The sequence below is a fragment of the Schistocerca serialis genome, chromosome 8 (genome assembly GCF_023864345.2).
Source record: "Schistocerca serialis cubense isolate TAMUIC-IGC-003099 chromosome 8, iqSchSeri2.2, whole genome shotgun sequence".
Lineage (NCBI taxonomy): Eukaryota > Metazoa > Arthropoda > Insecta > Orthoptera > Acrididae > Schistocerca > Schistocerca serialis.
Window position 1 is genome coordinate 454,212,264 of NC_064645.1, and position 14,933 is coordinate 454,227,196.

Here is a 14,933-nt window from a genome sequence, read left to right on the forward strand (position 1 = left end):
AATTATGTGATTCACTTTGACCATTGGTATAAGAAATTTATTTATACTGAACCTATTTGTGCATTGTTTACCTATAAATCTGAATTGAAGGGTTTCCATTTTTAATGTATGTTTGAAAGATGCTCTATATTTGTGGTGGTAAGATGGACTAAGAGAATTCAGAAGAAATGTGTTTTTGCCAGGTCGCCTTCTCTGATTGATCAAACTTGTTTTCAGAATTATGTGATTCAATCTTGCCCAGCGTTATAAAAAATTTATTTTTTCTATTTATTTATACTGAACCTATTTTTGTGCATTGTTTACCTGTAAATCTGAATTGAAGATTTTCCATTTTTAATGTATGTTTGAAAAATGCTCTATATTTACAGTGATAAGATGGAATAAGAGAATTTAGAAGAAATATGTTTTTTGGCAGGTAGCTGAATTATAAGATTTAACTGTGCAATAAAATATTGTTGGACTCTTGTGACATAACAAATTACTTAGATAAATGGCTTGCACTTTCCCATGCCCATTTAGCTGTTCCTTTATCTTGGGGCATCAACTGACATTTCAAGAACTGTATGCAATTGGCCTCTATGACTCTCACTGACTTCAGTCAGTTAGTACTTCATTACAGATAAATCCATCACCTGTAAACAATCTGAGGTAACCATTAATATTGTCTTTAAGGACATTAATATACAATATGAGCAGCAGGAGTCCCAAAATGCTTCCCTGGTGCACACAAAAAGTTACTCCTACATATGACATCTGTTCAAAAAATTTTGGAACTTCGCCAACAAAATTTTTCTATACTTACCTTTTACTTACTGCGCATGGTCGCCTTTGGAATATACTCCTCCACAATTGATACACTGCTCCCAATGCTGTTTCCATTTCCGGAAGTGGTCTTGGTAGGCCTCTTGCGGGATCATGTGAAGTGCCGTCTGCGAGTTTTCTTTTATCTCATCTATCGTTGCAAATCTTTGTCCTTTAAATGAGGTTTTCAACTTTGGAAATAAAAAAAAGGCTGCAGGTGCCATGTTTGTAGAGTAGGAGGATGAGGCAGCACAATGATTTTGTATTTTTGTGCAATAGTCACACACAAACAGGGATGAATGAATGGGTACGTTATCGTGATACCAAGAGTCGTGAATTCTCTCACCACACTTCAGGCTGTTTCCTTCTCACATTTTCTCGCAGGCATTGCAACACATCCCAATAGTACCATTGCTGAACAGTTTGTCCCTGTGGTACAAGTGCATGATGAACTATTCCTCCAAAGTCAAGCAAAACTGTCAGTTTGGCTCTGACATTTGACCTGACCTGATGATAACTTTTCCCAACCTACCGCAAAGATTGAACCTTGGTCTCAACATCATAACTGTTGACCCATGTCTCATCACCAGCTATGATTCTCTATGGAACATCTTGTTCTCTTGTTCTCATTTCCACAATCCAAAAGCTCTTCAAAGATTGTGAGGCGAAGGTCTTTCTGGTCTTGACTCAAGAGCTGCGTGATGAACTTGGTGGCAGCACGATGCAATCCAAGACGCTGTGTTGGGATTTCATATCATCATCCAACCAAAATGTTACATCCTTTTGCAATCTCTCAGTCAGTCTGCCTTGACTAGGATGCACAATTTTGCTGACATTCGTGACATGAGCGTTATCAGTAGACGTCAAAGAGCGTCCTGAATAGGAGTCATCTGCAACTTCAGTTCAGCCATTTTTAAACCACGTGAACCATTCGTAACTCCAAGTACAGCTTAAGCAATCATCACCATAAAATTCCCGCATCATTTGGTGTGTCTCTGTAAAGGTTTTCTTGAATTTCCAGCAAAATTTAATGCAGATGCATTGCTCCTCTAACTCTGCCATGTCGAAATTCACAAACTGTGCAACAATGTTCTACTCAATAGAGTACTGCACAATAACTAACAGACATACAACAATGAAATTTCTGGCAGTTACACATTAAACACATGTATGTGAAGGAATGCCAAACTCATTTCGTTCCAACACACCATTATCACGAAATTACAAATGTTCCGGAATTTTCTGAACAGACCTCGTGTGTCAATGAGTCTCCATCCGAAAAAAATGCTGTGTCCTCTCTTTTGATACTAATCATTTGTGTGGTACTATCTCAAATGGTTTCAAGAAATACTTTACCTACTTTACAACCTAAATCCATCAGTTTCTTTCTTCATTTTCTAACCTGATGTGACTATCTTTTTCTCGTAATGCACTTGCTTTGATTTCTGTTACTATTTTCAATATCTTCCAGTATATCTTTTTCTTTCTCCTCCTTTTTCTTCTTCTTCTTCTTCTTCTTTAAGGTTTTGGTAATTTTGGTTTCTTTCGCGGAAAACAGATTTCATGTAAGGTAAAGACCATGTGTTGTATTTTTTCATTCATGTCACAAGCAGTGTATACATCACTCTAGTTCATTTCTTTGACAAGATAATATCTAAAATTATCAATGTTTGGTTTAGCGACTACCCCCTGACCTCTATTTAGTAGTTTCTGTATCCTGACCAATATTAAAGTTTTACATAAGGAATTGCTATCATTGTCTGAGAGCCAATTGATTACTGGTTTTGTAATTTTTTTTTTTCATTATACCATTCTATAAACATATTATCAATGCCTATTTTTGAGCAGTTTGCTACCCTACTTGGAAAGTAGGAATTAAGTTGAATGATAATATTACTGCTTGCAATAAATTCTTAATGGAAGAGTTTTAAAAATAAGTTACTACCAACTCATAGGAGATGCAAATGTCAAATGATAATATACAACATGTGAGAAGAGGTAATAACACAGGAAGAGACATTAGTGATAGGTGCTACGCTGTAGTTGCATGCCAACCACTAGTTAGAGAGTGCCAAACTGTTATGCTTTACGAACCACCACAGCAAACCTGCCTGCCATACTTGCCACTACCTGCTCTCCTCATATCATTAATAAAATTCTTTTTCATTGTATATTTGATGTAATTTGACACTTGGAATTGGACTCACAGCTAGAAAGAATTCACTCGTTAATCACACAAGATTTATATATCATCGTCTGCTACAACACAAGGAATTACGTCCAAAGCTACGAAGCACAGATTACGTGTGTTAATAGTGATGAAAATACCAAGGTAGGAATTCTGAAGTGTGGAATCAATTGTATTTGTACTGATGAGACACACAGTCTCAATAACAATGATGTTAACTGGAAACGGATTATGTGTGGCAAGGATTTCCACATAAGTTCCACACACACAACAGAAAGGACCATGTGGTAGCGTCATTTTCCAAACTTTCATTAAATTTTTCGGATCAGACTTGGCAAGAACTTTCTGTAACATGTGGAAGGTTACAATGATAACACCACAAATAAGAGACTACTGCATGTGACCTGTAGATGTATGAAAAAAGTAAACACTGATGTAAGATGCCAAGAGAAACAAATAGAAGTGTACAGAACCAACAACACACCATTACAGGAGACAGATGTTCCTGCTTTTAAAATCATGCTCCCTGCTCTAAAATAAAGTCTAGAACACGATTCTGCTACAGCACAGTTTTGGGCATACTTTCTGGAGAACTATGTCCATAGCATACACTGATGTGCAAATAGCTAGAGATTGCATGCTATGCTGATCATCAACATGCTCACTGAGAGACTGCACCATACCTTAAAATACATTTAGCTGGCAAGAAATTGTGTGGATAAATCTCTGTTTGTACTTATGTATTTTGTCAAAGAAAAATTTTCTAATCAATTTAGAGTGCTTGTGAAACAAAAATTCATTAACAAAATCAAACATGTCTGTTGCAGAAATAAACAGACTGCAACAATACACAGGCTTTCATTACTGAGGAGAAATGTAGCTGGATAATATCATCTCCCTAAAATGAAAACGACAATCAGGTGGAATGCAGATGCTCATTGCGTGTACTAAATGGCAGTGCTTGGTGTTCATAGATATTTGTCCTTCATAGCTGACTGGCCAGCAAGGCTGGCTGCCATGCAGGGGGCCCTGGGTTCAATTCCCGGCCAGGTAGGAGATTTAATCCACTTGGGGACTGGGTGTTGTGTCGTCCTCCTCATCATTTCATCATTATTAATGTGCAAGCTGCCAAAGCAGCAACAAATGAAAAGACTTACAACAGGCAGCTGAATACACAAGATGATGTAACCCACACAAAAATGCCCCACCCTCATTCATTCATTCACTCTCATGTCACATGTTGAACCACTTGTCTGTCTTTCTCAGCCTTCAATAATCCAGAAAATTACAATAAACTGATCATAGTCCAGTAGTTATTCAACAATGGAAAAAAAAGGAAATATTGGCCCAAGTCAGTGCATATCAAACTTAACACAAAGAAGGGGTAGAACCGGTTTCAAGGTGTTAGGCTTATTATAGATGTTTAACAAGCAAAGGAAGTAGAAGTTTCCAGAAAGCATACACTTTCCTTAAAAGTGATGTCAGATGTAGTTCAGAGCCAGAATAATAAGTCACTCATGCCAAAAGCTGATATATATGAGAAAACAGGTTAGGTTAGGTTAGCGTTTTTTAACGTCCCGTCGACAACGAGGTCATTAGAGACGGAGCGCAAGCTCGGATTGGGGAAGGATGGGGAAGGAAATCGGCCGTGCCCTTTCAAAGGAACCATCCCGGCATTTACCTGAAACGATTTAGGGAAATCACGGAAAACCTAAATCAGGATGGCTGGAGACGGGATTGAACCGTCGTCCTCCCGAACGCGAGTCCAGTGTGCTAACCACTGCGCCACCTCGCTCGGTATGAGAAAACAACCGGACTGTTTTGTGAAAACCCATTTTGAGAGAAACTAAGTATACTTTGAAACATTCTGGATAACTGCTTTTATTTTAATATTTTATTAATTATTATAGTCTACCGATTGCAAATTGTTTTGTGATATATTTAGTAACAGAACTTGAAAACCATAATAATTCTCTGCTCAACAATTACCAAAATGAGGTAGCTATTTCAGTTACTGATTCACTGACTTCCTTCACCTGTTGCAAAAATCCAGTGAAACCAGTATGTTACTGTTTACTGCCAGCAGTAGTGTCTCTGCTTTAGTCATACCTTTCATAACATCATCACGTGAATGGTGACTGTCAAAACATAATAATTCAGATGTACTCTTAACATGATGTTAAGAACCAGCTGTGCTCATAATTTACATTAACTTTGGGCAAATAATAACCCACTCCACAGTTAGCAAATATCTGTCTCATATGCAAGCGTGTACTACATTATTTGCAAGTATTACATTTTTGTTACAAGGGGCATTCAATTAGTAATGCAACACTTTTTTCCCAGCCAAATTCAGTTGAAAAAATGCAGGATTTGCTGTGGGACATTGTGGAATGTTTCTGCTTCAGCCCCTATAGTTTCATGGACTACCAACATGTGGGTGTGCTGTAAGTAGCCTTCACAATGGTGTCTATATCGGAGGTGTGCTCCAAGCAGAAAGCTGCCATTGAATTACTTTTGGAAGAAAACCAGGGCATCGCAAATATTTATACGAGCCTGCAGAACGGTGCTTGCAGAATGTCTACAGAGATGTGGCAGTGAACGAAAGCACCATGAACTGTCAGGTGACGCATCTGTCATCGCTGCAACAAGGTCACCCAAATGTGTCCAATATCCCGCGTGCTGGAACACACAGACACACTCATTCGAGGTGATCAACACCTCACTGCACAACTTGACATCTCTGTCAGCAGTGGTGACACACTCATCCATCAATTACAGGACTCAAAGGTGTGGGCCCATTGGGTTCCTCGCTGCCTAACAGAAGACAATTAAGAGTAACAAAAGACCATTTGTGCAGAACTGCTTGCATGTTACAAGGCTGATCAAGACAATTTTTTGTTGATCATCATCGCAGGCAATGAAACATGGGTTCTCTATTTCGGACTGGAAACAAAATGACAATCCATGGAGTGGTACCACTTCACCTCGACTCCAAAGAAAAAGTTCAAAGCCGCACTTTCAACTGGTAACACCATAGTGACAGACTCCTGGGACTCTGAAGGGGTTATTCTGTTTGAGTCCTCCCTCACGGTGCTCCAATCAACTCTAAAGTGTATTCTGTTTTCCTCAGGGAATTGAAGAAAGAACTTCAGGGTGTTCGTTGCCAAAAAAATGCAAACGAATGTCTCCTGCTCCATGACAACACAAGGCATCACACAATGATTGCACATGAGAGAGGACCTTACAAAGCTTCATTGGACTGTTCTTCCTCATCGGTCCTACAGCCTGGGTCTCGCAGCTTCTTACTGCCATCTGTTTGGCCCACTGAGAGATGCACTCTTTGGGAAGCAATACTTTGATGATGGGGAGGTTATTGATGTAGCAAAACGTTGGCTACAACATCAACCAGTAGAGTGGTATCATGTGTGCATACAGCTCCTCCAATTAAGGTGTCATAAGGCCGTCGTATTGAATGGAGATTATGCTGAAAAACAGCCATAAGGGTGGGGGAATAATATGTTGTATTGGAATCCTGAGTAAAGCCTACATGCTTCCAGAAAATAATGTGTTGCATTACTTATTGAATGCCCCTCATATATTCAGATGTTCATTTTATCAACACATACTGATTTATATACAGTGGTTCATCAATCCAGCCACACACAATTGCAAAGCTATCTTGTATGTGGTCATTTTGTAACACTAAGTTTTGCAAAATAAATGATTATGCAACATGTACTCACCAACAAACTGCTGACACTCGTCTCTTAAGGCTATCTGTTGTGGAAGATCGAACACATCATTAAACAAGACCATCTGATTTCCCTTGTCAAGCACACCCAATGCCTTCTGCCATTCCTCTGGACGTAAGGCATCATCAGGAATCTCGTCTTCACCAAGGAGGGCATTCTCCAAGTCTTGCATCCTTAAACAAATTCACACAAGTAATTCAACATACACATCTGCTGGAAATTCAAAGCCTTTTCTTGGAAATTCAGTCACATAATTTTTTTTTTAAAGTAATATCAGAAATATTTTGATTAGCACATAATTAATAAGTAGAAAATCATATTTACAAGAAATAGAGTTTGCAGCCTGAACCACTATTGCACGTACTTTCAAATTCCAGAAGAATGGAAAAATTGGTAGAGGTTGATGTCGGGAAAGATTAGCTTGGGTTCTGGAGAAATATATGAACACATGGGGCAAAAAAGGTTGTAGGTTTAGAAGAAAGCTTTAGCCAGTGTTGACCAGAAATTCTGAAGCTAGCAGGAATAAAATACAGGGTTCAAAAGACTATTAACAAGGCGTAAAAAAGCCAGACTGCTGTTACAAGAGTTGAAGAATATGAAAGGGAGTCATACAGGGTTGCACCTTATCTCCAGTGTTATTCGCTCTGTACACTGAGCAATCTGTGATTGAAACCAGAGAAAGATTTGGAAAGAGAGTTAAAGTTTGGGAAGAAAAACTAAGACTCTGGGGTTTGCTAAAGATATTCTAATCCTGTCAGTGACAGCAAAGGACTTGGGGAGTTCAGTTGAACACGGCAGATAATGCCTTGAAAAGAGTTTTGACGATTAACATCAACAAAAGACAAGGGCACTAGAGTCAATTAGAATTTGAAAATGAAAAAGTAGTCAATGAGTTTTGCTGTTTAGGCTTCAAAATAACTTACTATGACACTAGCAGAGAGGATATACAATACAGACACGCAATAACGAGAAATATGCTTCTGCATAAGAGAAATTTGTTAACAATGGCTACAAACTTAAATGTCAGGAACTTTTCTCTGAGGTATTTGTCTTAAACATAGACTTTTACGGTAGTGAAATGTGGATGATAAATATTTCAGGCAAGAAAAGAACAGCAGCTTTTGAAACGTGATGCTATAAAAGAATGCCGACGATTAAATAGGTAGATTGAATAACTAATGACTAACTACTCAATCGAACTGGAGAAAAGAGAAATTTATGGTACAACTGTCTAAAACAATGAATAAGTTGATTGGACACATCCTGGGGCACTAAAGAATTGGCAATTTGGTAATGGAGCTATGTGTCAGGGGGTAAAAATTGTAAAGAATGATCAAGGATCAAACGCAGTGAGGAGGTTCAAATGGTTGCAGGTTGTGGTAGTTATGCAGAGATGATGAGACTTCACAGGGCAGACTAGTGTGGTGAGCTGCACCAAACCATTATTCAGATTGGAGATGACAACACTGACGTCGACACCTTTTTCAGATGCCTAAAGAATAAAGTGTTAACTGACAACAGTTAGGTATTAAGAGTACGGCACAGTAAACAAACAAAACTTATTTACTGAGGATAATATTGTAGCTTTCATTATCAGTTTTACTTGTGAGTCCATATAAGGCAACTGCAAAGTAAATAAACAAGTGTTTTTCTGTTTTCTGTTCACAGTGGACGAAATTTCAGTTTACTACAATGCCAAAAATCAGAACAAACTGGGAAAAAATGACCTATGGACACTGTCCCGCCTGAATAAAAAAAAGACGTGGACACTTTGCATACCCAGTGCTACTCACAATTTAGATCTTTTTCTTGTGTACTGATACTGAAGACAAACTCGCTGACAATCGTATGACGCTGTTCAGAGGATTATAGAGAAATAGTAAAGAGTGTGGATGAATGCATTATGAGCACATTAATTATGTTTGCCACACTATGAGGAATGGGATCCTAATAAGAAGAGATAACTCATCTACCTAAGCAACTGTTAAAGAGTAGAATGAATTTTCACTCTGTGTGGAGTATGTATTGATTTGAAATCTCCTGGCAGATTAAAACTGTGCACTGCACTGGAACTTAAACCTGTGACCGGGTACAGTACAGTTTCAATTTGCCGGGAAGTTTCAACACTTAAGACCTTTAAGTACACTGTTTAACAAAAAAGTGAAGCACCCAGAAGACATCATCGAATGGCAGTGTATCTTCGACCGCCTACACCCCATCAGCAGGTATGTAAATGATAGTTCCAATTCTCTGTGACACACAGTATGGCCACAAGAATGCATTAGTATTACTGCCAGCCCTGGTAGGGTACACAAGGGAAGCAAAAAACATCAGGTGTCGAGTGATCAGTTTGAAGATGTGAAGATACTGCATACTCGTGCGAGACAGTTTTATAGGCACCTGACAGTGACCTCACTGTGGTTCTCCGTTTGCTCAAATCATGCAATATCCAGATTTGAGGGGCGTTCAGATGTGACTGTGGCCTGATATAGGACTGTGGAGGAATGCGAGGACAGGTGCACTCGCTGACAGGGTTCTGGCTGACCACATCTAATCACTCCCTGAAAAATTCTGTGCTATCCTGCACCATTGGACAGAAACTAGTAGCAACCCAACTAGGGAGTTACCATTCAACGGGGGTGATTGCCATTAACACCACAATACAAATGGCAGCCTTTGGAGTGGTGCCATGACCAGGAACCGTGCACCACTGGTGAATCGTGTTCAGCAACGAATTGCGGTTCTGCACTACCACATACGATGGTCGTCAGTGAATATGGCAATGACCTGGTGCGAGGTCCCATTCTTTCAATGTTTTGGAGAGGTAAAGCAATGTTACTCCTTGAGTTCACAGTATGGGGAGCCATCAAGTATGACTCTTGGTCACAGCTGGTAGTGACTGATGGAACTCTGATGACACAATGGCATGTCAAGGATATCCTGCATCCTCATGTGTTACCTCTTGCGAGACAGTGCTGTGACGCCATTTTTCAACCGTTAAATTATCTTCGACGTGACACATTTATTTATGAACCCTCCGTGTGATGTTGAGATACTCTTGTTGCCGGCAAGCTCCCCAGATCTGCCCCAACAGAATGCATGGGATCAGTTCAGGTGTCAACTACATCCCAGTGCCAGTGTCCAGGATATCGAGGACCCATTACAACAGGTGCGGGCAAGCTTACCTCAGGAAAGGATACATCATCTTTGTGACACCATTCCTAACCAAAGTACAGCACTCCTTGAAGCCACTATCATACTGATAAGTGGGCACATACTGCCAAGTTCTTTGTCAATTTCACTTGATTTTCTAATCACTGCAACAACATCACATACCCTCTCTATCAGTGGAGTTTCATTTTGTTTGCTTCTCCCCTTCCGAGTGCTTTGCTCTTTTTGGCAAACAGTGTATGATTCTCTATCTGACTCATAAATCACGCATCTATTAGCACAGTGTCATGATGGCACTTAACTCAGATACCCTGCTGCCAGGTGTGACAAGTGGTGGTCTGCTGATCAGTCAGTACAATGAGAGAAGCATCGATTTATTTAGTTATTAAGTTACAGTGGTTTTGTTGGCATTAGTGGCCAGGGTTGTACATAAGCCACAGAGTGCAGAGGAAGTGCAGAACTTGGCAGCAGCCTTTGCAGATAGCTCACAGTGCTAGCAGGCCAAGGGGAGGTGGAGGTATGCTGTCAGCAATTCGGTGGGTAGAGAAATGAAATGTCAGAATCCCAACTGGGAGCAGGCTCCTACAGTTGTAACTGTCATAGCTGGATGCAGTGGAAGCAAGGGTGTGCAGCTCATTGCAGTGAGTGCACAGAGCTGAACCGGGAACCTCAAGCGTGGCAGTAGCATCAGTGACATGCAGGAGCAGAGTGTGCCCAAAGAAGGCAGCCAGTCAGGCCCAGGTGTGAAACCTGCACTCGCAGATAGGTGTCTCTATGTCAGCAGCAATCAGCCAGTAGGTAGCTCCCCTACCGGAGGCGCCAATTCGACATGCAACGAGCCCAGGCACAGGCCGTAGCAGCTAGTGGAGGCGATATCTAGTAGTGGAAGGTAGACAATCCACGACAACTAGCGTGGCTGTAGGCAGTGACAGGTAATGCAGAGCTAAAATGGGCAATATTTATGCGGGCTCAATTCGTCACTGTTACGAAAGGGTACCGTTTTCCGTCACATAGGCCAAGACAGGGGCCCGGTGCGAGGCTCGGTCGGGTGGAAATTGTGTTGTCATGACCACCATCTGGCTTCTGTCTTTCTGCTGAATCGGCAGCGTTTACAACTCTCGTTGCGGTATCGGGGCTAGGATGTGTAGAAACTTCACCTACCCCATGGCCCACGAGGAGATTCCTGCACTGTCAGCATAGCTCGCACAGAGTTTCTTGTGAAAGAACATCTGGCCAGCTACTGTCTGCTTCACTCCCTGACTCCCTGATGCTTCTTGTGTCAACCTGCAGTGATGTCTTCTGCTAACCTGGTCGTGGGTGTCCACTGCCAAACCGAGAGAGACTTTGGCTCTACAGACCCACAATGTAGCCAAAACTGTACACTGATTCTTCAAAAATTGTTCTCCACTCATTCTGTGTGCAGCTAATGAAAAAATTGGTTAATTTATCAAGTTAAAATTAATTAAAACCAGAAAGTGAATCAATATTTAAAAAAATCAAACATTTTTTCCGATCAAAAATCTTGAATGTTCTCTGTCCATTGCTTCACGACTATCAACATTCCATTTTTTGTGAGAGAGTTTTTGTAGTTTTGTTACCTTTTTAATGTGAATTCTCAGTTTCAGTCATGTTCTAATGATATGTTTCAGACATTGTTCTATGCCAAATGTCTTGTTATAAAACTTCCTATAACTCTAGTATATCCTATTCAGGATTAGCTTTTAATTGTTAGTTTATTAAACATCATAATCCCAATCCCAATATCAGATTGTTTAACTACTTCACTACTGAAACACAGACTTAAAAAGAAAAATAATAGTAGTAGGGAAAATAATAAAAAAAAAGAGAGAGAGGAGAAAGAGAAGAAGAAGAAGAAGAATAGTGAAGGAAGGGAAGAAAGAGAATAGAAAAAATAAATTTAAGAAAAGGGGTAGTGGGAGTTGGGGGGGGGGGGGGGGGTGGCAGCGGCAGAGGGTGCCCAAAAGAAGCATGTGACTACCGAATCTACACTAATAATAAATCTGTAAAAGAACTGCAGTGTCTGTCTGTCTTTGAACACACTAATCTCCAGAACCAACAGACAAACTTTCATGGGGTTTTTGCAGGTAACTTTGGCATAGTTTGGGGCACCATATGGGCTTCATTTCATCAAATTCAAACCACAGAAAAAAAGATACTGTGACTGGAAATTTTACTAAAGCTTCGTCTGTACGTCTGAAAATGTTAATGTCCGAAACTACTAGACACATTTTTATGTGGTTTTCACTAGTAACTTCGCCAAAGCTAGGGCACCGTATGGGCTATATTTCATCATCCCACATCTATTCCGAAATCACCGGACCAATTTACACCAAACTTGCTATACCATCACTTACTGCATGGAAAGACTCACTTTGGGGGTAAGAAAGGGTGGAGGTGGAAAAGAAGTGTGGACAACAGCATGTGAATACCCACATTTTATTCATCCAGTATTTGAGAACAAGAGCACTTTGTTATTTGCAACAAACTTTACACACAATTTCACACCTTTATCAAATTTTTCTTGCCAACACCCTCCACATAATGATGAAAGTTTATCGCTTGCTGTTCATTTTTGCACCGAGAATGACTTTAATTTATTAGTTCTTTACTACAAACTGTATTTGTACTACAATTTGCAGACAATGGTCATGTATACCACTGAATGAACCTGCAAAATTACATCATATGATACACAGTTCAGGATATGTTGTTGTTGTTGTTGTGGTCTTCAGTCCTGAGACTGGTTTGATGCAGCTCTCCATGCTACTCTATCCTGTGCAAGCTTTTTCATCTCCCAGTACCTACCGCAACCTACATCCTTCTGAAGCTGCTTAGTGTATTCATCTCTTGGTCTCCCTCTACGATTTTTACCCTCCACGCTGCCCTCCAATACTAAATTGGTGATCCCTTGATGCCTCAGAACATGTCCTACCAACCGATCCCTTCTTCTGGTCAGGTTGTGCCACAAACTTCTCTTCTCCCCAAGCCTATTCAATACTTCCTCATTAGTTATGTGATCTACCCATCTAATCTTCAGCATTCTTCTGTAGCACCACATTTCGAAAGCTTCTATTCTCTTCTTGTCCAAACTATTTATCGTCCATGTTTCACTTCCATACATGGCTACACTCCATACGAATACTTTCAGAAATGACTTCCTGACGCTTAAATCAATACTGGATGTTAACAAATTTCTCTTCTTCAGAAACGCTTTCCTTGCCATTGCCAGCCTACATTTTATATCCTCTCTACTTCGACCATCATCAGTTATTTTGCTCCCCAAATAGCAAAACTCCTTTACTACTTTAAGTGCCTCATTTCCTAATCTAATTCTCTCAGCATCACCCGACTTAATTAGACTACATTCCATTATCCTTGTTTTGCTTTTGTTGATGTTCATCTTATATTCTCCTTTCAAGACACTGTCCATTCCATTCAACTGCTCTTCCAAGTCCTTTGCTGTCTCCGACAGAATTACAATGTCATCGGCGAACCTCAAAGTTTTTATTTCTTCTCCATGAATTTAATACCTACTCTGAATTTTTCTTTTGTTTCCTTTACTGCTTGCTCAATATACACATTGAACAACACCGGGGATAGGCTACAACTCTGTCTTACTCCCTTCCCAACCACTGCTTCCCTTTCATGTCCCTCGACTCTTATAACTGCCATCTGCTTTCTGTACAAATTGTAAATAGCCTTTCGCTCCCTGTGTTTTACCCCTGCCACCTTTAGAATTTGAAAGAGAGTATTCCAGTCAACATTGTCAAAAGCTTTCTCTAAGTCCACAAATGCTAGAAACGTAGGTTTGCCTTTCCTTAATCTTTCATCTAAGATAAGTCGTAAGGTCAGTATTGCCTCACGTGTTCCAGTGTTTCTACGGAATCCAAACTGATCTTCCCCGAGGTTGGCTTCTACTAGTTTTTCCATTCGTCTGTAAAGAATTCGTGTTAGTATTTTGCAGCTGTGACTTATTAAGCTGATAGTTCGGTAATTTTCACATCTGTCAACACCTGCTTTCTTTGGTATTGGAATTATTATATTCTTCTTGAAGTCTGAGGGTATTTCGCCTGTTTCATACATCTTGCTCACCAGATGGTAGAGTTTTGTCAGGACTGGCTCTCCCACGGCCGTCAGTAGTTCCAATGGAATATTGTCTACTCCGGGGGCCTTGTTTCGACTCAGGTCTTTCAGTGCTCTGTCAAACTCTTCACGCAGTATCATATCTCCCATTTCATCTTCATCTACATCCTCTTCCATTTCCATAATATTGTCCTCAAGTACATCGCCCTTGTATAGACCCTCTATATACTCCTTCCACCTTTCTGCTTTCCCTTCTTTGCTTAGAACTGGGTTTCCATCTGAGCTCTTGATATTCATACAAATCGTTCTCTTATCTCCAAAGGTCTCTTTAATTTTCCGGTAGGCGGTATCTATCTTACCCCTAGTGAGATAGGCCTCTACATCCTTACATTTGTCCTCTAGCCATCCCTGCTTAGCCATTTTGCACTTCCTGTCGATCTCATTTTTGAGACGTTTGTATTCCTTTTTGCCTGTTTCACTTACTGCATTTTTATATTTTCTCCTTTCATCAATTAAATTCAATATTTCTTCTGTTACCCAACGATTTCTACTAGCCCTCGTCTTTTTACCTACTTGATCCTCTGCTGCCTTCACTACTTCATCCCTCAAAGCTACCCATTCTTCTTCTACTGTATTTATTTCCCCCATTCCTGTCAATTGCTCCCTTATGCTCTCCCTGAATCTCTGTACAACCTCTGGTTCTTTTAGTTTATCCAGGTCCCATCTCCTTAAATTCCCACCTTTTTGTAGTTTCTTCAGTTTTAATCTACAGGTCATAACCAATAGATTGTGATCAGAGTCCACATCTGCCCCTGGAAATGTCTTACAATTTAAAACCTGGTTCCTAAATCTCTGTCTTACCATTATATAATCTATCTGATGCCTTTTAGTATCTCCAGGGTTCTTCCATGTAT

The 14,933-nt window shown here is 40.1% G+C and overlaps 1 protein-coding gene across 1 annotated transcript in view; it reads right to left on the reverse strand.

The window, feature by feature from the left end:
- The window catches only part of LOC126416733 (TBC1 domain family member 23), a 229,456-nt gene that overhangs the window by 197,233 nt on the left and 17,290 nt on the right, over positions 1-14,933 (reverse strand). Inside the window, exon 2 of the mRNA XM_050084556.1 lies at positions 6,736-6,917. Coding sequence (XP_049940513.1) covers positions 6,736-6,917 — 182 coding nt within the window. The remainder of the gene's footprint in view (positions 1-6,735; positions 6,918-14,933) is intronic.